Raw genomic sequence first — 24,355 nt, forward strand, 5'->3', positions numbered from 1 at the left:
GCTCCACTACCTTCCTTTCCTCCCCTCTACTTTGGGGGGGAGTGAATGCTTTTCTCCTAAGCCGGGTTCCAGATAGAGAAGGAATTGAAGGGAGGGTGGCCATGGATGCGTGATGGTGCCGGGTGGGAGGGGGGGTGTTGCACGTTGTGCCGCACATGCACGGTTCCCAATGCACTGCTATCAAAAATCCGCTCTGAGGTGCTGGGTTGTACCTACACCTACTGTGGAGCACCCCCAGGAATTCTTATCTCGAAGAACATCAGTTACAGCAATGTGAATAACCTCCTTTTTTAGTTAATTGATTTTTGGTCCCATACTTGTTTACCAGACATTATTTTACCATCCTTGAATTATATTAGTAGATCTTTTTGTTTAGATTATTTTAATCTTTGTATTCCATTGGTTCCTAGCAATAATTATTGTTATACGTAATTGGAATATACTATAATTTTTTTCACTTTCCCAGAATTAAGCTTACAATTGGGATAAGTTTGAGTGCCTCAGCCTTGTAACACTTTTCCTAAAGGTGACTTTAAAAAAAATGGAAAGGGGGGCAAATTTGCTGTGTTGAATGGTTTGTGTTTGTTTCTATTTTTAGTTTTTAACAAGGTTCAAAGAAGAACAAGATACTATTGTGGAGGATAGCCTATCAGTGGCTATTAGCCAGGATGAGCATGAATGGTATCCCTAGTGTTTCCCAGAAGCTGGGAATGGGCGAAGGGGGAATGGATCACTTGATGATTACTTGTTCTGTTTAAAACGAAAGGGAAATATTTTTTTTTTCTTTTATGTAGCACTTTAAAGGCTAACAAGATAGTTTATTAGGTGATGAGCTTTTGTAGGGCAGACCCACTTTCAGATCATAATCGGAAAGTGAATTGGCATGACTATATATAACAGGAATACAATGAAGAAAGGAAACTGATTATAAACTAACACATCAGCTACTAGAACAGAAGGTGAAGGCGAGGGGCAAGGAAGAGACAAGGAAGGAGGAAATAGCTTATTGTAAGTCAATAAGTGGCTAATCAAGAGTTACTACGAATATCAAAAGGTGGGGAGGCTGTCTTTGTAATGTGTAAGGTAATTAACATCTTTATTAAGGCCCATTTGCAATGTGTCGAATTTAAGCATAAATACAAGTGCTGAAGTCTCCCTCTGTAATTTAATGTTAAAGTCTCTTTGAAGTAAGACACATGTCAAGATACTCTAATGTATCTATCAGTAGTTGTGTCCTCTTGAACTCATATTATGAGGAAGTGGGAAAACGCTGATTCTTTCCTTTTTAGTATCCCTTTCATAGTCATTAATGCCTTTTTTTTATTTATTTCCAGGGAACCTTTCATCATTCTGTCTGGCGGCTTGTCATATGATACTGTAGGAAGAAGACCCTGTTTAACAGTCATGCATGGGAAAAGCACTGCTGTGCTAGAAATGGATTATTCTATTGTTGATTTTCTAACCCTCTGTGAAACTCCATACCCTAATGGTAGGTTCTATAAAATTTTACTTTTACCCATTCTCTTGTTAGCTTTATTTTGCTAGAATATTCCTTACTGCTTTTGCCTCATTATTATATCTCTGTGTGGGACAGGACCAGAACAATATCTGTTGTAGCTGTTTGTCAAGATTTGTTTAATCATTCTTTTAAAGATTAAATATGTTTAATAATAAACACCAACATCATTATAATGTTCTGGAAAAGAATTAGTTACTACATGTGTTTTTTCTTTTAAAAACAGTACATTTTATTAAAATGCACATTCATACAAGCATTTATAAAATACACTACCTCTGTATTAATGTGCACATAATGTGCACAGACTGTTATAAATAATGACTAGCACTTACCAGGTCTTTCAATCTATAGTGAGTGTGTAAATACTTATTTTAACATCTCTCTGAGTTGGTAAGTAAATTATTACCTATGTTTTATAGGAAGGAAACCTCCATCAATGATTAAATAGTTTGCCAAAATCCATAGAGAAAGCACCTTGTTTCATCTGAGATAAAAAATTGGTTACTTGTACTATATTCTGTACTCAGGCTGTAGACTACACTTCTTATCTATTAGAAATGAAGACATTTTGAAGCGTCAGAAAATATATATTCAACCGATGTTTTAAATGAAACCATTTCATTATTTTTGTGCCTGTTATGAAGCTTACAATTAGAAAAAGAAATTAAATTTCATAAGGGAGAAAAGTTTGTGCAAATTGCTACAGTAGGAAGTCACCTGCCATGTCTCAAGACCCAGAGCTATTCCAAGCTATAAAAACATTAGCGTACGTGTCCTTCATCCACAGATCCAAATATTCTGAATCCTGGTTACAAAAGACCCCAGACCCATATCCTTCTTTCAGGGTGGATTTATGTAAATTAAGATGATTTAAATTACCAAACAAAAATAATTGATTTAAATCAAGTTACCCCCTCCCCCCCAAAAAACTGCTAAGACTGACTGTGCTTATAATGCACTTAATTTTGGAGTACGCCCCATTGAACTCACTAGCACTTCTGTTTTTTGAGAAAACAGTTACAGAACGGGGTTCCTTTGGGAAAGCTGAACTATGCCGATGGAAAATAGGGAATAGACATACGGTATCACCATTGTGGTCTGTGGCCATAGTGTTTCGAAGAAAGGAGCATGTAATGTAAAATAAGAAAATGACAGTGGCAACTGGCAATTCTAAATTTCTCTTACTGAAGCTTTCTAGGCATTAGGGATGTTAAATATCAGTTAATTGGATAGCCAATTAACCTTATGAATTCTTACCGGTTACTCAACTATTCTATAGTCCTTAGGGGTGGAGACAGCAGCGAGTGCACTCCAGCCCCTCTCCGAGGAACCCTTGCCACTCCGCGCTTCTGCCTCTGTATCAGAGGCAGTAGCACAGGGTGCCAGGTGGGTTCTAGTCCGTGAAGGGAGCCAGTTTAAAAACCAGCTCCCCTCGTGGACTGGCTGGCTGTTGCTCTGCACTGCTGCCTCTGATACAGAGGCAACAGCACAGGGTGGCAGCAGCCTGTGCCGGGGGAGGGCACTGAGCTCCTAGACCTGGCGCAGGCCAGCACTGAGCCAGGATGCTTGCCCGCCTAGCTCGTAATACACTTTAAATGCAGAGCCACAGTGGGGGTAGGTCCTGGATCTAGCACAAGCCAAGTCTGACCTGGGCTACTGGCCAGCTCGCTAAAAAATTTACTGGCGGTAGACAGGATGCATGTAGTCTATAGCATGAACCTATACATTTTTTCTTATCAGTTAATCAAATACACTATTACACCCCTAAAATGTATAGAGAGCGTCTTGAAGAACAATACATTGCAATGTCAATTAAAGATACTAACCAGTTGATCCACTCAGCCATATCCACATCCCATCTGCATCATTTTCTCCCAATAAGCAATTTTCCTTATGATGTTTCATTCTTGCATCTAGGTCCTACATCATCATCTTCCACTGTTTACACTTGACATATTTTTCTTTTATAAAATATTCTTGGACAGGGGCTCTCTGATGCTCAGAAGCCATGACAGTTTTTCTGTTGCAAAGGTGTAAGGGAAGATAGGAAGCTGTGAGAGTTCTGAATAATGTCTTCCCTTTTCCTTTCAACTTCACTGTTCCTTTCTGTGTTGCCTCCATCCTTTCCTATATATATTGTCTCTCTGTCTTTAAGCCAATGTCATAACTAATTCCTCTGTGATGCTTGATGAAAGTCCATCACCACATAAACACAGAATAAAAGTAATCCTACCCAGCTTTTGTCTGTCTTTGCAGGTATTTCTTTTTAGTTTGCTGAAAAATAGAAATTGGAAGCCCAGAACTTTCAAGAAGCAAGTGTTAGGCTGAATAGACTAGAACTATTAATTCATAGGCATATGTATAACATGTTTGTGATGAGATATAATTGTAACTGTTGTTTTTAAATGAGAAAGTTAGTATTTTATTGGTTTTCAAAAAATAAAAAATCTAAATAAAAAAATCAGATTTAAATTAAAAATCTGAAAAATAAAACCTTAAAAAACAATGAATGGTCCTGCAGTACCTTAGAAACTAACAACAAATGTAGATGGTATCATGAGATTTCATGAGCACAACCAACTTTTTCAGATGAATGGTGTAAGGGGCCCACTGTACAAATAAATATCAGAAAAAGAGAAGGATGGGGAGGCAAAGAGAAGGAAAAAAATAGAAAAAAAATCTTGTCAATTAGAGTCCATGCTAAATGAAGCTAACACAGCTCAGTGTCTGCCTTCCACATCCTACTCACCTGGGAAGTCCCTATCACGGCTATCCCCTCCCAGGTCTACACCAATCTTATCCGGCCGAGACGCTCCCCTTCTTGAGGATGATCACCACACATCTTATTCCTCGAGGCACCCATCACCTAGGCAATCTCGCTTTTATGACTACGGAGCCCCACCACAACAGAACCCATGGCACCCGTACTGGCCTTACCCACCCCCACCTTATCCGCAATGGGGACCCTGGGAACACTGGGAATCACGTGGACAATGCTCCCCAATTCACTCCACTCCATCCCGGAGAAGCTTATCTCGGCCGCAGTCCCTACCTCCAGCAACTCTTTCGGATGAGGAGGTGGACCGAATCTCTGACAATGAATCAGACACTCACTCAATAAACGTCACACATTCTGATGCTCCCGATATACAATCAGATGAAGCCGTAGTTCCATCAGATTCTGCACCAATTGACGACCTAAAACAATTCCAAGATCTATTCAAGAGGGTTGCAATAAGCCAGAATGTTTCCCTGCAGGAGGTCCAGAGGAAACAATACCAACTGCTAAAGAATCTCCATCCCACATTACATAGCAAGATTGCCCTCCCTATAGACGAGGCAATAATGGAGACCTCGGAAGACCTCTGGAAAACACCTGCATCCATTCAACCAACGAATAAAAGGATCGATAGGAAGTACTTTGTCCCATCAAAAGACAACGACTTTCTTTTCACACACCCACAACCCAACTCGTTAGTAGTGGATTCAGCGCAACAACGTGCAAAGATCCCACAATACAAGTTGGGCAACGCAGACAAGGACCACAAAAAGCTGGACTCCTTTGGCAAGAAGGTATACTCCTCTTCCACCTTACAACTCAGAATATCGAACTACTCTGCTCTTTTAGCAAATCATGACTTTGACAATTACTCAAAACTGGGAGAGCTGATACCACATCTCCCCGAGTCTAAAAGATCCATCCTGAAAACAATAGTTCATGAGGGCCATATGATCGCCCGCACTGCTCTTCAAACCGCAATGGATGTTGCTGACACCGCAGCCCGAATTACAGCTACAGCGGTAGTCATGCGTAGAACCTCTTGGCTCCAGTCATCAGGAGTTCCCCGCGATCTCCAGCCTAAAGTAGAGGATCTGCCATTCGACAAGCACAAACTATTTGCAGCCACTACGGATGAAATACTCCATAACAGCAAAAATTCCAAGTCTACACTCCGCACGTTGGGCATGTGCACGCAGCCCTATAGACGCGGACGATACACCCCATATAACTCATACAACCGATACCGATATGGGCAATATAATAGATCACAGAGGCCCTATGAAGACACTAGACCAAGGCAACGAGGTCCCAGAAGACGCCACAACCAGGCCCGCCCACCAACTACCCAACCATCTAAACAGCAAATTTGAAGATTTGGTCGAGGGCCTGCGACACCCTGCTTACGATCTAGCACTACCCCAACATGGCCATCTGTTCACCCATCGTTTGCGCCCATTCCTTCCTCAATGGGAGTCCATAACATCGGACCGCTGGGTTTTGGAAATCATTCGAGTGGGCTACACCATCCCTTTCACCTCTATCCCCCCTACCCTTCCCCCTATCCCGTCCCTCTTCAGGGACCACTCTCACGAGACCCTTCTGAAACAAGAAATCGATCGACTCCTCCTCATCGGAGCAGTAGAAAGGGTACCCCGAGAGTTCCACAGGAGAGGGTTTTACTCGAGCTATTTCTTAACCGAAAAACGAACAGGGGGCTGGAGACCTATATTGGACCTCCGCAAACTGAACAAATTTCTCAAGAAACAACATTTCAAGATGGTCACACTCTCCACAATCATTCCTGCGCTAGATCAAGGGGACTGGTTTGCAGCCCTCGACCTCCAAGATGCCTATTTCCATATAACCATCCACCCCTCCCACAGACGTTACCTGCGCTTCATGTTGGGACCAGACCACTTCCAGTACAGGGTTCTCCCCTTCGGCCTCTCATCAGCCCCGAGAGTATTTTCGAAGGTACTGGCTGTCGCGACGGCATATCTCAGACGACAAAACGTCATCATATTTCCCTATCTAGACGACTGCCTCCTAAAGGGATCCTCGTACGCCGAAACAGCCTCTATGATACAGACGACCACGACCCTCCTCAGTCGTCTAGGCCTTCTAATCAACCAAGACAAGTCAACGCTGTATCCAGTTCAAGACATAGAGTTCATTGGTGCACGCCTGGACTCAGTGACAGCCCGGGCATACCTACCTCAACAACGTTTTGCAACTATGCAAGAAATTATAAATGGGATGCTTACAGTTCCTACCACCACAGTACTTACATGCCTCAGACTAATGGGCCACATGGCTTCCACCACCTATGTAGTCCACCATGCTCGCCTGCACTTTCGATGTCTTCAACTCTGGATGGCAACTGTTTATATCCCATCACGGCACCCTTGAAACAAAACGGTTACTATCCCACCAGACGTGCTGGGATCCTTACGATGGTGGACAGTGCCAAGCAATCTCTTGACAGGGGTTCCGTTCCAACAAACCGAACCCACTATCCAAATCACCACAGATGCTTCCCTGCTAGGCTGGGGGGCACATATGAACGGCCACGAAGTTCAAGGCAGATGGTCCCCAAACGAGACACACTTACATATCAATCTCCTCGAGTTAAGGGCAGTAAGGAATGCCTGTGCACACTTTGCCTCCTCCATCGCCAATCACACAGTCCGCATCCTAACAGACAACATCTGCACAATGTTCTACATAAACAGGCAGGGTGGAGCCCGCTCCCGCTCTTTATGCGCGGAGGCTATTCGCCTGTGGAACTCGTGCATCCGCAACCAAGTCACCCTCATAGCGTCCTACTTGCCCGGGGTGAACAACATCAAAGCGGATTCACTCAGCCGAAACTTCGCTTTGAACCACGAATGGGAGTTACATACGGAGGTGGCGAACTCAATTTTCCACCAGTGGGGATGGCCATCGATAGACCTCTTTGCTTCTACCCAGAACACCAAATGTCCCCAATTCTGCTCACGTGCGGGACTTGGCAAACACTCTCTGGGAGATGCCTTCCTGATCAATTGGACAGCCTCCCTACACTACGCCTTTCCTCCCATACCGCTCATCCCCAGAGTCCTGCGCAAGATCCTGAGGGACAAAGCCCTAGTCATCCTGATTGCGCCATCATGGCCTCGACAAACCTGGTACCCATACCTTCACAGGCTAGCGGTCCAGCCCCCCTACCCGCTACCGTACCGGATAGACCTACTATCTCAGAACAACGGCAAGATACTGCACCCACAACTCAATACCCTGCATCTTCAGGCTTGGCTTCTCTCTGGTTCTCAGAGGTAGAAGATCGCTGCTCCCAGCAAGTAAAGGACATCCTCCTCCAGAGCAGGAGACAGTCTACTCGGAAAACTTACCAACAGAAATGGGCACGTTTCTGTCACTGGTGTCAGCGAGTCAAAATGGAGCCCCGTGCCTCACCATTAGATACCATTCTAGATTACATTCTGGACCTTAAAGCATCAGAACTCTCTGTCTCTTCCCTAAGAGTACACCTCTCTGCAATAGCAGCATTTCATACACCAGTAGATGGATTCTCCGTTTTCAACCACCCTATTACAAAAAGATTCCTCAAGGGACTCCAGAATGTATACCCACCACATAGGACTCCACCCCCCTTGTGGGACCTAAATCTTGTTTTGAACTACCTCACCAGACCTCCCTTTGAGCCACTGACAACAGTGCCACTTCCTTTCCTTTTTATGAAGGTCTGTTTCCTCCTAGCCATCACCTCAGTCAGGAGGGTGAGCGAACTTGGAGCGTTAATGTCAGAACCTCCTTACACAATTTTCACAAAGGATAGGGTCATACTTAGACCCCACCCCACGTTTTTGCCAAAGGTCGGTACAGAATTCCATATTAACGAACCAATCGTGTTACCTACCTTTTTCCCAAAACCGCACTCGTCGCAGACAGATGCCACTCTGCACACCCTGGACATCCGGAGGGCTCTGGCCTTCTTCCTAGAAAGAACAAAACCATTCCGTAAATCTGAAAGACTTTTTATCTCCATCGCTGAACGATCCAAAGGCACACCGATATCATCTCAACGAATCTCAAAATGGATATCTACATGCATAATTAAGTGCCACTCACTGGGCAATAGACCGCTGATATGCCCACCAAGAGCACACTCTACTCGAGCCACGGCTGCCTCCACAGCCTTTCTGAGCAATGTCCCCCTAAGAGACATTTACCGGGCAGCAACATGGTCTTCAGATCATACCTTTGCTAAACATTACGCCATTCTTCCACAACTTAAGAGTGACTCAGCAGTTGCCACGGCAGTGCTCTCCACCACTGCCAAACACTGACTCCGGCTCCCTCCAACCATATACTGGATACTGCTTTGTAGTCACCTACAGTGGAGCACCCACGGGGACACTACTCGAAGAAGAAAAGGGAGTTACTCACCTTGTGCAGTAACGACTGTTCTTCGAGATGTGTGTCCCCGTGGGTGCTCCACGACCCTCCCTACCTCCCCTCTGCTCGGAGTCGAAATTACTCGGGCGGAGACGAGGAACTGAAAGGGAGGGGGATGAGTCACACTCCTCAGGAGGCGGCAAGGGCTCGAGACGCCTCCTGGGCATGCGTGACTCAACAGGGGAAACTGCTATAGAAAGCTCCGATCTGAGGCTCAGGGCGACCCTTCACCTACAGTGGAGCACCCACGGGGACACACATCTCGAAGAACAGTCGTTACTGCACAAGGTGAGTAACTCCCTTTTCTCTCATGGTGTTGCTCCTTATGGCTAATGAAAAGTGTGTGGTACACAGTTTCCTGTAATGTGGATGACTGAGCCTATATGTTAGGAGAACTAAAATTACTATTAAATAACCTTTTTTTGGTCTGTTTTTAGATTTCCAGGAACCTTATGCTGTCGTGGTTCTTCTAGAAAAGGATTTAGTACTTATAGACCTGGCACAGAATGGGTAAGAATCTGAGATGTAGTGGAGGGAATATGGAGTGTCTTCGTAATTAAGGCTATTGTGTATCTGTTTGATATCACCTGTTAATGCTCCACTTGCAAATGAAAACAATTTTAATAATATTTATTGGAACTGTATCTGAGATTGCCTTAGTGAAACTCTCACTTTATTTACAGAAATTGTTTTTGGGGGCATTGTTTTTAATTTGAGAAATTGGGCAAAGCCTATGAGGTCGTGAAGAGTGGAGGGCAAGTGAGACAGTCTGAGATACCTGACTCAGACTGTCAAGTTTTTAAAAAAGTCAGTTACAGGACCATCTCAGGCAGTGCCACAAGATGATGCCAGAGCATATCAGGAGCTGCTGAAGCTGGTGCAGGAAACCTGGGATTGGAAACAGAGGCGCTCTTGGAACCCCCAACACTGTTTTTTGAAATTTTGGCCGCAGTGGCCTTAATTAGGGTAGCGCTTCTGGTGGGGTGGGAAAGTTGGTAAAAGCCTAATGGCAGCCCCTGTCTTCTCTCCCACCAATCTCCAAATGTGCAGAGAGGCAATATTACAAACCTGCTAAAGGCTTAGAGTACTATATTCCCACCCACCTCTAGCGGTCTCTAGAGGTAGGGAAAACCTGGCTCAACCCCCCTCCCTGCCCCCCCAAAAAATAAAGATGACAAGAGGCTAGACTTGGAGGCTGGCAGACCAATTTTTCTGCTAAACAGTTACGAGCGGCAAACTATCAGGCATTATTCCAGAGGTATGACATTAATGTTTGTCATTCCATGGCCAAGTTTGCAGACAGTATTGACCCAGACAGTCTGGTATTTTTGCCTCTTGTCCAGTACAAAAATATTCAGAAAATACCGGACACCTAAAATGTCTGGTATTTTCTGGGGGGTTTTCCCTGTCAGGAGGTGAAAATACTGGATACCTGGCAACCCTACGACACACTCAGCAACCAGGCCCAACTCCCAGATGCCTCCCAGACTGGGCCCCCCCCCCCACTTCCCCGATTACCTGGTTCCGCAGAGGCTTGTCTTGTGGCTTTGTTCTATGTCAAGAGGCAAGGAAGAGTACTGTCTTTGGCCCTTTGTCAAGCAGCCCTTTGACTGTAGGAATTCTGTATATGACATGCCATGCACATTGAGGCTTTACATCTTCCTAGCATCTGAAACACATTGGTTGATCATGTCAGCTGGTCTTTCTTTTCTCATCACTCCACTTGAAGGTTGTTGACATGATCTTCTAGAGGACAGGGGTTTCCCATTGTGGACCTGTTTGACATCTGGAAGAAAAGGAAGTGTCACCAGTTCTGCTCCCTCCAGGGGCTCCAATCTTCTTTAGTCTGTAAATAACAGCCACCCATGGTCTAGGTGGTCTAGTTTAGCTTAATGGCTAAAGTCAATAATGTTAGCCCTTATCTCAGGGCAGTGTAGGGCTGGCAGCCCCCATGGGGGTCCGGGCCCACCCTACTCCACCAGGTCCCAACCCAGGGCCCTGTGAGTGGCAGAGCATTCTACCACTTGCTCAGCGGGGACTTGGACTGAAACATACCAAGCTCCTCCAGGTGGGAGATACCACTCCGACACCCTCCGTAGGCCACTTCCTACTAGTGCTAGTGGGGCAGTGTCCCAAGTGGTCCCTGGGTGTTCTGGTTCCCTGGCAGCTGCTTCTCCCTGGGGCTTCGCTGGTGCTCGTAACTCTCAGAGGTCTCCTGGATCTCTGGTCCCCGTTATCTGGGCTCTGGCTAGAGATCCTTCTCCTTTGGTGGCTACCCCAGACTGAGTTGCTCTCCTGCCTTTTATGCTGCCCCAGCATTTGGAGCATGCCCAGTTTGGAGCATGCCCCCCCCCCAAAACAGTGTCCCCTTTTCACATTAATCAGGACATTTTTCTCTTAGTTTTCTGCTCAAAGCCTCTTGCATCCAACGAGGAGAGGCATCCACGCACCCTAGTCATCAGGTGGGCTTTGGCTTTTTACTTAGAGCGTACTAAGCCATTCCATAGATTGACCCATCTCTTCGTTGCAATAGCTAACAGGATGAAAGGTCTTCTGGTGTCTTTTCAAAGGCTTTCATTTTGTGTCACCATCTGCATCGATACCTGTTATGAGCTGTTATAGGTTGGTACCTCCACCAACACTGATTTCCCATTCGACCAGAGCTAAGGCACTGTCAGCAACTTTCCTGGTGCAAGTTCAGGACATCTGTAAAGCTGCACCTTTATGATCTATGATGCCATCACCCAGCAGGCTAGATATGACACTGGTTTTGGCAGAGCTGTGTTGCAATCACATGTCCATAAATTCCTACCTGCCTCCGAAGATTCTCGTTGGGAATCACCTAACGTGGTATGGACATGAGCAAGCACTTGAAGAAAAAATGGTTACTAGCCTTCTGTAACTGTTGTCCTTCGAGATGTGTTGTTCATGTCTATTCCATGGCATGTCCTCCTTCCCCTGTCAGAATTTTGGCAAGAGGAACTGAGGGAAGGGGGAGCCAGCAGTTCTCCTTGATACTGTGGCATATGTTCACCGCTCTAGAGGGGTCCAGACCCAATCCCCTATGCATACTACTAAGGAAGAACTTCCAGCACTGGTGCATGTGACAAGCACACAGACCTAACATGGAATGGACACGAGCAACACATATCAAAGAACAATAGTTATAGAAGTAACCTTTTTTCTCTTTCCTCCAATGAAGGTATCCTATATTTGAGAATCCCTATCCTTTGAATATACATGAGTCTCCTGTTACCTGTTGTGAATATTTTGCTGATTGTCCTGTGGACCTCATTCCTGCACTTTATTCAGTTGGAGCTCGACAGAAACGGCAAGGTTACAGTAAACAGGTATGGTATAATGTGCATATCCTTATGTGATAATGCCAGTGCAAAGTGTCATTTATTTGAATCTGTTGTTGTTAACCTTCTAGGAATGGCCTATCAGTGGAGGCAACTGGGGTTTGATCACTCAGAGCTACCCAGAGATAATTATTACAGGGTAAGTGGTAAGATAGTATACTAACTTGTTCAAAATAACTAGAGTGCATTTTTGCAGTTCTGGTTCACGTAACCTGTAGAAAACACAATAATTGATATGGGAGGGGTGAATAATTAATGGAATGTTCAGAAAACTGATTATCTTTAAAACACTAAAAATAATTACTTCTGAATAACAAAGTGCAAAAATATGGTTAATATATATGTATTATGTATACTGGATGAAGAATCTGCTGATCCTATATCCTGTCCTTGCAGTGCTATCAGTGTTTGGAGTTAAAACAGAGCAAAGTCAATTATATGTTGAAAAGAGAGCCATAGCCTCATGCAAAAGTAGAAAGGCAGCAGTCATCGTTCCTAACTTGCCTTTTGTAGGAGATTCTCGTCTGACAGATACTTTGTAGCTAATTACTGATATATTATTGCATATTACATGATGTATTTAGAAACAACAGTCACTTATGCTCTTTGCAAGAAACTATACTTTTCTTCCTGGATTCTCTGTGTATTTTCTTGTCTGTAGTATGCAACGGTGTGACAATAATAGAATAATTGATTTCTACAGTGAAAGACAGCACATGACATCTAGTCCCATCCTGTCATGCTGAGGTGGGACTAAAAATACACAGACTAACCCTAAGAAGTGTTTGTCTAATTGTTTTCTAAAAACCTCTAACAGGGATTCCACAGCCTCCCTAGCTAACCTGATCCAGTGCATAACTACTGGCATCATCAGAAAAATTCTCCTAGTAGTATACTACCAGAGGTGTATCCACTTGAATAAACTGCCACCATCAAATTGCATTTGCTTATTGTCTCTAGTTCCTAGATCTATTATTCTTTGCTGTATATAATCCTTTGATAATGTTTAAACCATTTTAATTGACATAACAGGCTTTTTCTTAAACACTGCTTTTAAATATATGTTCATGTTTAAATAGCTGTTGAGTTCAGTAATCAAAAGATTACCAACCTATCAGAGTTTTTCTTTTAAATGAAAGTAGGTCTCAACAACACCACTCAGTTTTCAGAATGGAGAGAGGTAACTAGCCATGGGTTCATACTGAGACCAATTCTATTCAACATACTAAATTGATTGAGAGAAAGGAGTAAACAGTGAGGTGTAGAACTGCCACATGAGGAGAGATTATTAAGACTAGGACTTTTCTGCTTGGAAAAGAGACTATTACGAGGGGATACAATAGAGGTCTATAAAATCATGACTAGTGTGAAGAAAGAAGAGTTATTTACTTGTTCCCATAAAACAAGAACTAGGGGTCACCAAATGAAATTAATAGGTAACAGGTTTAAAACAAATAAAAGGAAATACTACTTCGCACAACACGCAACTTATGGAACTCCTTGCCAGAGTATGTTGTGAAGGCCAAGACTATGATAGAGTTCAAAGAAGAGTTTAAAAATTCATAGAGCATTAATTATTATATATTTCTTTAGCACCCATGGGCAATCAGGATTAGGAGCCCAGTGATCTAGGCATTGCACAGAATGATGCAAATTCAGAAGGATGCTGCCTCTACTTAAAAGATCTTAGTCTGTGACTGTATGCAATGTTTCTGTAATGTGCTGGGACCAGCATGGCTAGAGACGCGGTGGGTGAGATAATGTTTTATTGGACCAACTCATGGTGGTTAAAAGACAAATTCTTAAGCTTGGTTCTATAAAAGGTACTACTTCACCCACCATGTGTCTCTATTAGTCTGTCATTGACATTTTCAGAGGAGCCTAAGCAATACCTATTGAACTTCAGTTGATGAAATCACTGAGCACGTCTTAAAATCTTGGCTATCATACCTTTGAGCAGTGTTCCCTCTAAGATTCCCTTCATGAGCAGAGTGAGTTTTGTTTTGTGCACTAATATTGAGGCCATGTGCACTTGTTCGGATGTGTGCCACCCTGGCACCCAAGTAAACAAATATCTTGCATATATTTTTAAAAATGTTATGAAAGAAAGAACACTAAAACAAGGGATAATTAACAAGGTGCATGACTTCAGTTTTTTTATATGAAGTCAAATAAAAATAAACTTAATATTGCAAAAATTTTAGTAGCCAACTTTCCGTGTTTATAGTCCTCTCCCAGACCCTTCACCAGCTGGACCAGATGATCTCTTGGGGTCCCTTATGGTAAAATCTGCCTGGACCCTTTGCTGAGGTGACTGCTGTATTGGGAATAAGACAAAGAATAGCTTAATGTGTTTATGTAAATCCATAGTATAAATCCTAGGATTGCTAACTTCCAGATCCCACGTATTAACCTCCAGACACACTAGACCAGGTTTGCAATTACAACTTCACCCCTTAGTGCTGCACAAATAGTGTGAAGGATTCAGATTCTATGTGGACACTCAAATTTCACTCAGATATCAGGTTTGTTTCCTCATGCCCAACCTCTGCACGGCTGCTACTCCTCTCCATAGGTAAGCAAAGGCACACTGAAGGGAGACAAGGGAATGGATGGGAAACAGGTAAGAGATGATGGAGGGAGTATGATGTCACTATGATGAGCTGATGCTACATATTTTTCTGTGGAGCAAAACAGGTGTTCTGGAGGAATTGGGACTCAGAATGATCTATTAAGAGTTTCCTCCCAGGCCTGAGTAAGAGGTGGGGCATAGCTGCATCACTACAAGAAGAGCTTCAGAAAAATCAGGCACCCCTCTGAAAAACAGCTCTTTTCTGGACTGCTTCTGGGAACAATGCAGCTATACACAGCCCCTTACTCAGTGGCTGAGAGGAAACTCAGTATACCCCAAAATAAAATGAGTAGCGTTCCCATCTTAATACTAGAGAAACCCCTCCTTGGTGAGCCTCCAGACCATCATGGAGAAATACTCTTTTCCAATATGAACTCTGAGGTCTGATGTGGGGGCAAAGAATGGACATGTGGGTTCCATCAGTGGCAACTACCAAACTGGGAATCCTAAACATGTGCAAGAAGGTATTGATGAATTTGTATTGCCAAGCCTTAGGACCCAGAAGACTGCAACTTCTAGATAGCAGTGCACACATCCATGACAACAGCCCTGACAGTTGATCTACCAACACCAAAATGATTAGCTACTGACAATTAGCTAATTGGGACAGGCACACTATGCCCCAGCTCCAGCTGCGGCGCAGTGGGATGGCTGCCACCAGAGCTGGAACCAGGGCCTCAGTGAGGCTGCCCCAGCAGGGACAACCTCCCCACTCCCCAGTTCTGTCCAGAGCAAATGGGGACAGGACAGTTGCTCACCACCATGAGACCTGGCCAGAACCCACCAGGCCACCGCTGCCGCCACCACCACTCTCACTCCAGTCCAGCAGGAAAGTGAGTGGTGGTGAGTGCTGATGCACGGCTCTGCAGGCAAGGTAGGTAGGCCTAAAATTTTCTACACAGGCTCGCAGCTTAGATGGAACTCTGTCTGTATACTGCAATAGAATCATAATGCTAAAGCAGAATGTGCTAGGTGTGGTTTATGCTAAATCAGTAGTGTAATCTAGTCTACATTTCTGTTCCTCATTGCTAACCCCCTTATTTTTTCCAGGCACACTTTTATTTTATTTTTTTATTATTTTATAGGCATGCTGATGGGTCGATCAAGTTTTGGGATGCCTCTGCAAGTAAGTATTTTGAATAATTATTGTTACTTACTCATACAGTTGAAACGTTCTCTAAAATTGTATGATTCTGTAATATAATTGCTCCAAGATGTTCTCGTGTTATCTGCCTCACACAGTCTGTGCATTAAGTTAATCTTTGAATTTAAAATAGACTTGACTTGGGTCTGTTTTTTAATAGTTTACTGTTTGACTGATTCTTACTCCCCAAAAGAAAACAAGTTGGTAGAGCAGGCTATATCAAGAAATGGGCATTTCAAAATTCTTAAAACCTCTGTCTCATTTTCCTGCACTTCTCCTCTTTTGGCACACAGATATAAGAAAGGAGAGAGAGGAGAAGGGCAAGAAAACAGTGAAATTTTAGTGAGGCACCTCAATGTCTAATTTTATTTTTTCTTTCTAATACAAAAAATAACAAGTGTATATTTAAAAAATATAATTTTACAATAAATTATAGCAGCTAGAAATAGTTGTTTCCCACCGTTCTTGCTAGCAAACCACAGAAAAAAAGATTAAGTGCATTCATAAATGCACCCAAATAATTCAGTGGTTCTAAGCTTAGAGAGTAGAACTATTTCTGATACTGTTTTGAATTAGAAGATTGTTGTTGACACTACAGGTTCAACCTCTCTATTACTGTACTCTCAGAACCAGACTTTGCTGAACCATGGAGGTCAATATTGTCTAATAGCATTATCAACACTTGCACTGCTTACTGAGCTCTTAGAAAACATGTAGGGGTAAATTAAAGGTAAAGAGTAGCACTGAACATGGAGAGCTGGACCACTGGAAATTTGGCCACATCTATGATAAATGGACATCCAGCCAACTAAAATCATGCTGGACCAATGTTGCCAGAGAGGCTGGACTAGACAGGTTCAATCTGAAGTATGCAAATAAGTGCATGCACATATTTAGGGTCATCTTGTCTCATTGGTATTCAAGCATAACTCAAAAGGAAGAAATTCTTTATATGTTGTAAATGCTACAGTTCCTGTTGCATGTCTTGTAGATCTTCCATCTCCACCTGATATCTTTCTAGAAGAAAAAAATGATTTTTAGCTTATGTTAATGAAGTTCTAAGGGATTTTTCCTTTTTAAATATCTCATTGTGGATATATTTTCTATGAAGAACTGAGAATGTTAACATGGTGTAACCTTACTTCTGTGCTTCTCTCTTGCTGAAAAATTGTTTATCTTTGTAAAGGAAAAAAGGCACCAAACGGAGAAACAAGAAAAAAATACCTGTTTAAATTTAAACTAACTTTGTTATGCATTCTTATTTGTTCCTAGTAACACTGCAAGTACTTTACAAACTAAAAACAGCTAAAGTATTTGAAAAATCACGAAGTAAGGATGATAGGCCAAACACAGACATAGTAGATGAAGATCCATATGCCATTCAGATCATCTCATGGTGTCCAGAAAGTAGAATGCTGTGCATAGCCGGAGTTTCTGCACATGTCATTATTTACAGATTCAGCAAACAGGAAGTGACAACAGAAGTTATTCCGGTAATGGTATCATTTCTTAAATTTTATGGCATTTGGCTGTAATAGAAATATATTAATTGTCTGGATTTTTATCATGATTCATCCTCTTGGTTAAATTATGATATGTAGGGGATATTCAAAACTAGAAGCAGCAGAAAAAAATTGAGTAGAAGTTTTATTTCTCTATCTCTGTGGTCACCAACCAGTAGATCGCGAGCTACCGGTAGATCTCAGGGGCTCTAAGAGTAGCTCTTGAGCCCTCTCTGAACTGCGTGCCTGCGCAGTACATTTACATTAGATTTCCTCCTTTGAGGAGCAGCTACTCACCGAGCAACAACATAGGTGTGTAGCTGCGAGGAATGGTGGGAGCTGGGAGGTCGGGAGGGCTGAAACACCCTAGCCAGCTGACTGTGGCTTTCAGCTGAAAGAGGCTGCCCTGCGCTCCAGCTGATCAGCGGCTTCCCCTCTGCGCCTGCCCACGTGGAGCTTGGTGGCACCCTGGCTGAGCACGATGGCCAGCTAGCAGGGCAGCCGCTTCTCTTCGCTCCAGCCCGGCTGCCCTGTGGTCAGTCCGGAGGGAGCGCGGGTCAGAGGCTTCCCTCCATGGCTGGTGTAGGGAACTCCCTGCCCCCAACAGTGTTCCATCTCCTCTGCCCCAAACTTATCCCCTGCCCACCTGGCCCCCTGTTCCCTCTTCCTTGCCTCCTCACCCCGCTGCAGAAACCTGCCCCCCCTCTGCAGAAACTTGTCCCCCTGCACCCTGCCCCCCCTGCAGAAACCAGTTCTTCTTCGAGTGGTTGCTCATGTCCATTCGAAGTAGGTGTGCGCACCGCGTACACCGCATCTTCTGGAGCGTTTTCCCTAGTGGTACCCGTAGTGCCGGCAGGGCGCCCCCTGGAGTAGCGCCGCCATGGCGGGGCATAAGTACCCCTGCCGGCGCTGCCCCACCTCAGTTCTTTCTTACCGCAGCGACGGTCGTTGGAGCGTCTCTATCTTTCTTAGTCTCTAGTTAGTTAATGGTTCCCATTCTCACATTGGTTTGTAAATAGGTCTTGTAGTTAGATAAATAAGTTTCACTGTTTTGGTCCTTCTCCCTTGGAGTTAAGGAATGCCAGGGCCGCAAGGCTTCAAAACATGCACTGACTGCGGGAAGTTTATGCCAGGGGCGACCCACACGACAGTTGTCTTAAGTGCTTAGGTGAGGCACATCTGGCTATTGCCTGTAAGATCTGCAAGTCCTTTAAGCCCCGTACCAGAAAAGAAAGGGTTTCCCGCCTGAAGCTTCTCCTCATCAAGACAGCGCTTCAACCGGTGCCGCCGGAACAGCCCGCGGTGCGCAGTGCACCGGCTTCCACGCGGGAGGCTCCTCACCGGCACCGTGCATTGGCGTCGAGGTCTCGGCACCAGTCTCACTCTCCTCCGACTAAGAGAGTGAAGAAATCATGGGGAAGGTTCCCTTTGAAGAAGGCAACTTCGGCTGGGCACCGCGCCGTGGGCTCACTGGTGCGCGTATCGCCCCCACCGCACCATTGGCGCCGAGGAGGCCTTGATAGTCCTGGTCGCCTGCCTCCACACCGTCCGTCCACGCCGGATACGTTCAAGGCAGCGCAGGACCTCATTAGCCTCACGACCTCCCCTCCATCCTCAGTTGACTTGGAAGGGTCGAGATCACCATTGTTGGAGACTCAGCTGGCTACGGTTTCGCCCCAGCATGGCCCAGGTTATCATGCTAAAGTGGCTTATGCGTCGGGACCACCCCATGTGGGGTCAGTACCTATCGCTACTTCGGTACCCTTCTTGACGCCGAACCGTCATTCTCAGGGAGCTTCCAGCCATGCGCGAACTTCGCTGCAGTTGAGCTTCTTGCCAGCTCCCCGCCTGGTGGTGCCAGTGCCGTATCTGAGTAGCCATGTGGCGTCCACTCAGACATCTCTCTCCTCCATGGAGGTCACCCAAGAGCCGGCGTCCGTCTCCGTGCCTTCATCTGCACCGGCGTCGACACAGTGGTCTCGACAGGCACCGGGCCTGGGCACCCCAGTGCCGCAACTGCCGGCCGCAACTCAACCGGCACCGGGCCTGAGCACCCTGGTGCCGCAGCCATTGGCTCCATCTTACCCGGCACCGAGCCTGGGCACCTCGGTGCCGCAGCTGGCGATGTCGCAGTCTGTACCAAGTCTGGGCGCCCCGGTACCGCAACTGGGTGCCGTAGAACCCTGGCACCGGGTCTGGGTCCCCCGGTGCCGCATCCGTCAGCGAGCCTTCTGGCACTGGGCATGGGTCCCCTGGTCCTACAGACAGTACGGCCCTGACGTACTCATGCGGGTAAGCCAGAGTCCATGGCAAGGTTTGCCCCGCGCTCCTCCTCAGCTCCACCATGGCCGGAGTCCAATTACTTTTCGGACTCGGATGCTGTCTCAGTCCGTTCGGGCTCTTCGGGAGCATCCTCGGCCCACAGAGGTCCAGACATTGGAGGGACCACACTCAACAGACGTGGCCTCCGCACCCGCAGTGGACTTTCTGGACCCTCTGGGCCTACCATCAGTGGCAAGGTCAGCTGCCTCCTTCTCTGGGGTCGGGGACTTCAGGGCACTGATCCCAACCGTCTGCATGCCTGTCCCGGGCGCCCCCCCCCGCCCTCTTCGGGCGCTGCAACCCGATCCAGTGGCACCGCAATCCTCAGCACCGGAGGTGGACCCATCAGGAGCGCAAGCCGCCCAGACAGCACCGCAGTTGGCGACAACTGTTCCTGTGCCAGTTCAGGAGTCCTCGTCGTCTCCGGATGAGGCACTAGCAGACCCTGCACCGAGTCTGCCGTCAATGGATGCCCGCACGCACCAGGACCTCCTCCGCCGCATGGCTTCCAACCTGGCCGTTACGGTGGAGCCTGTCATCGAGGACACGGATCCAATGGTGGACATCCTCACGGAAGATGCGCCTACGCGACTGGCCTTACCGCTTAACAAGACAGTGTCAAAGATTACCAATGCCCTGTGGCAAACACCGGCAACCTTGACCCCTACCATAAAAGGGGTCGAGAGGCGTTATTACGTTCCAAACTCGGGACATGAATACCTGTATTCACAACCCATCCCCAGGTCCTTGGTCGTACAAGCCGCGGCCCAAAAGGAAAGACTCCCTCAGCCTGGTCCTTCCCCAAAGGCGAGGGAACCTAAGCGGCTGGACCTGTTGGGCCGTTAGGTTTACGCCACAGGAGCGCTGCAACTCCGCATCGCAAATCAACAGGCGATGCTAAGCAGGTATGCTTTTAACACTTGGCAGGCCACCGAAAAGTTCCAAGACAGACTCCCTGTGGAGGACCGTCAGGAGTTTGCGGCGGTTGCTTCGGAGGGTAAAGATATCGCGCGGACCGCACTCCAGGCGGCTCTGGACACTGTGGACTTAGCAGCCCGCACGATGGCGACTGGGGTCGTTATGCATCGGGGGGCATGGCTCCATGTCTCGGGAATTCCCCCGGATGTGCAGCATACGATACAGGACTTGCTTTTTGAGGGCAAAGCTCTGTTCTCGGAGCACACTGACTCTAGGCTCCATACCCTAAATGACACAAGGTCTACCTTGAAGTCCTTGGGCATTCACACGCCGGCTCCACAGCGGTGACAGCTGCCCTATAGGCAGCAGGGGAGGGCGCAGGCCCAGGTCCCCCGTGGGGATTACCGGAGGCGCCGCTCCCGGGCCTCCGGTGGAGATTCCAGGGCGGCCGCGCACCCTCAGGGTACTGGGGGTCGACGTCATCGCCCCAGAACCGATGCCCAGCGGGGAGGTCCTCATGGTCCTTCCCATCAGGGCAAGCCCCAGTTTTGACGCCCTGTTCGAGAGTCCCGTACTAATCTCCCGCCCTGGCCCCCCGTTTGGGGCCAGACTATCCCTTTTTGCCCAGGCCTGGGCCATAATAACATCAGATGCCTGGGTTCTGAACATTGTGAATGGAGGCTATTTTATCCCGTTCCTAGGTCCGCCGCCCTCAAAACCCCCTTCTCCGTCCCTAGCAAGGGACACCCCTCACGAACACGTACTGTGTCAGGAGGTGTCTGTGCGCCTCGAAAAAGGAGCAATAGAGGAGGTTCCTCCGCATCTGCGAGGAAGGGGTTTTTACTCCCGTTATTTTGTTGTCCCCAAGCCGAAGGGAGGGGTCCGCCCCATCTTGGACCTTCGAGATTTAAACAAGGCGGTCATAAAACACAAGTTCAGAATGGTGACCTTGGCATCGGTCATCCCAGTGCTACAATTGGGAGACTGGTACGCGACTCTCGACCTCAAGGACGCGTACTTCCACGTGGCGATCAGACCCAGCCACAGGAGGTTCCTCAGGTTTATGGTGGCCCAATCCCATTTTCAGTTTACGGTGCTCCCTTTTGGTTTATGTACGGCACCGAGGGTATTCACGAAATGCATGGCAGTGGTTGCTGCATATATCCGCAAACAAGGTGTGTACGTGTTCCCGTATCTCGACGATTGGCTGATTTGAGGTCGCTCGTCCAGGCAGGTAGAAGCTCACGTGGCACTCACAAGAGCCCTCTTCCTAAGGTTGGGACTCATGATTAATGTCGAGAAGTCATCCCTGACTCCCTCCCAACAGATAGAATTCGTGGGAGCCCTCCTCGATTCGAGGGTGGCAAGGGCGTTCCTGCCCAAGAACAGGTTCCTCTCCATAGTGGAGCTGATCTCGGGGTTAACCCGATCCCCTATCACAACCCCTCGGGTCTGCTCCAGGCTCCTGGGCCATATGGCGGCGTGTACGTACATGGTCCGCCATGCCAGATTGAGGATGAGACCCCTGCAGGCGTGGTTGGCGAGGGCCTTCAGCCAATCCAGGGGTCTTTGGGACTCAATAATTACGGTGCCCACAGAAATTCTGGACTCCCTCCTATGGTGGACCCAGGAAACTGTGGTATGCAGCAGGGTTCCTTTCAGTGCCCCTCCCCCCTCCCTGACGCTAGTCACCGATGCGTCCGACCTGGGCTGGGGAGCACACCTGGGGCGGCACAGGACTCAAGGCCTTTGGTCCCCCTCCGAGAGAGCCCTGCACATAAACGTCCGGGAATTGCGGGCAGTGAGGTGAGCCTGCGAAGCCTTCCTGCCAAGGTTCGCCCACTGCTCCATCCTGGTTCGTATGGACAACACAGCGGCGGTTTTTTACCTCAACAAGCAGGGCGGGGTGCGATTACCTCCCCTCTGCAAAGAGGCCCTGCAGCTTTGGCACCTGTGCGTCAAGCACGGAATCACACCTCAAGCGGAGTACCTCCCGGGGTGCAAAAACCTGCTAGCGGACATGCTGAGCAGATCCTTTGGAGCCCAAGAGTGGACCCTCAAGGACTCGGCTCTCCGCCAGGTTTTCCGCAGGTGGGGTTATCCCCGCCTAGACCTGTTCGCCTCGGCAAGCAATGCCAAGTGCAGGAACTACTGTTCCCTGCTGGGGCTGGGGAAATATTCCCTGGGGGATGCCCTGATGACCGTGTGGCCAGAGGGCATCCTCTATGCCTTTCCCCCATTTCCCCTAATTTCCAGGGTATTGACCAGGGCGAGGACCTTTCGGTCCTCGATCATTCTCATAGCCCCCAGGTGGCTCAGACAGTTCTGGTTCCTAATCCTAGTAGACATTGTCAGCCGACGGTCAGGGCAGTATGTGTGGGTGTGTCTCCTAAGTCTTTAGCTGCTAAGACACGAAGTCTCGTCGCAGCGGGCAGCCCAGAAGGCTGAAAGGAGCCCTGAGAGTTTAACGTCCGTGACTTTACTGCTAGGACCAAGGTCCCGTCGCAGAGGGTAGCCAAACAGGCTAACAGATGCCCCAGTGTGTAGGAAGAGCTTATTACACTTCACATTTTAGCTGCTAGAACACGGGAGGGGGGAGTTCCTTTGCAGCGGGCAGCCCAGGAAAGGCTGAGAAGTGCCCCAGTGGACCCTGTCACCTGGGAGTGACACAGATCCAAACGCCCAAGCTCTTCCTATAACTGTCACTTTAGACCGGCTGAAGTTCTTTTAAATTGTACTTGGTTCTGTTACAGCAACTGAAGGAGTCAGGTTAAAGCTTAAACAGTTACAGGTTTATTGAGGAAGCTTATAAATCATATGGTTACAATGGCTATTGCTCTATTTCTTTACTACTAGCAAAATATAGATCTTAAAAATGGTTACAAAGAAGATAAAGATAGAAAAATAGAAATAATAGTACCAAGTAACAGCTTACTCTTTCTATGTGTACACTTAAGACAGAGGACCACATCCAGATACAATTTTTACCCCCTTCTGTGCCTCTCGACTCCAGCATGTCAGGCCAGGGCCGGTCCCTCAATTCCTAGGAAAGACGAAAATACGAGGTGGGCGTCCCCATAGAACCTCGGGAGGTCAAACACCTAACCCGACCAGCAGGTAGAGGGTAGAATGACACTCAAAAGAGAGTGTGCTGCTGTACCACCTTTATACTCATGGGGTCACGTATTTCTCTTTCTTATCTGTCATGCCAAATGGAGCTGGTCTGTTTTTTGTGAGACCAGTTCTTACAAGGGAGTTGTGAACTTAATTTACACTTGTAAGAGAGATAACTAAATTGGAATTACTGGGGATTCTTTTCTCAGTGGGAAATTCCTCTCCCAGGGACTGTGTGTGTGTTCAAATCAACATGGGTGCCAGCCGGGGCAGTTCTTGCAGCCTCGAGACCAGCTTATTGACTTAATCGCTCTCTCTCCACATATCTGTTTTTTCAGCTTCTCAGGATCAGATGAGCCAGCATAGACTATGCTGATTTTACTGCTCCTTCTCTGCCCTGTATGCTTCAGAGAGGCAAATAAGATGGATGATATGGGGGGTTGGTCTGTCTGGCTACAGACATGCTTGTCCAGGACCCAATAGCACTCCCTCTAGTCCAGGATCTGCTAACTCAACCCTGGGGCAAGGGGATCATGGTTCACCCGGATCTCCGATCTCTCCACCTAACGGCATGGTTTATCCGTGGTTGAACCAACCTGGAAGGG

General features: G+C 46.9%; 1 protein-coding gene and 1 long non-coding RNA gene across 9 annotated transcripts in view; one reads left to right on the forward strand and one right to left on the reverse strand.

Moving 5' to 3' along the window:
- Positions 1–24,355, forward strand: part of STXBP5 (syntaxin binding protein 5) — a 193,085-nt gene that overhangs the window by 123,398 nt on the left and 45,332 nt on the right. For all 8 annotated transcript variants that reach the window (XM_025184070.2, XM_075924382.1, XM_025184056.2 and 5 more), the window contains exons 10-15: positions 1,335–1,489; positions 9,194–9,266; positions 11,959–12,106; positions 12,190–12,257; positions 15,836–15,876; positions 17,167–17,387. In XM_025184070.2, coding sequence (XP_025039855.2) covers positions 1,335–1,489; positions 9,194–9,266; positions 11,959–12,106; positions 12,190–12,257; positions 15,836–15,876; positions 17,167–17,387 — 706 coding nt within the window. The remainder of the gene's footprint in view (positions 1–1,334; positions 1,490–9,193; positions 9,267–11,958; positions 12,107–12,189; positions 12,258–15,835; positions 15,877–17,166; positions 17,388–24,355) is intronic.
- On the reverse strand, positions 4,245–9,051 carry LOC142827905 (uncharacterized). Its single transcript, XR_012902707.1, has 3 exons — positions 8,748–9,051; positions 8,218–8,296; positions 4,245–4,717 (listed from the first exon to the last, which is right to left on the reverse strand). It is a non-coding gene; the product is annotated as an uncharacterized LOC142827905 (long non-coding RNA).

Source organism: Pelodiscus sinensis, chromosome 3, assembly GCF_049634645.1.
Source record: "Pelodiscus sinensis isolate JC-2024 chromosome 3, ASM4963464v1, whole genome shotgun sequence".
Classification (NCBI taxonomy): Eukaryota; Metazoa; Chordata; order Testudines; family Trionychidae; genus Pelodiscus; species Pelodiscus sinensis.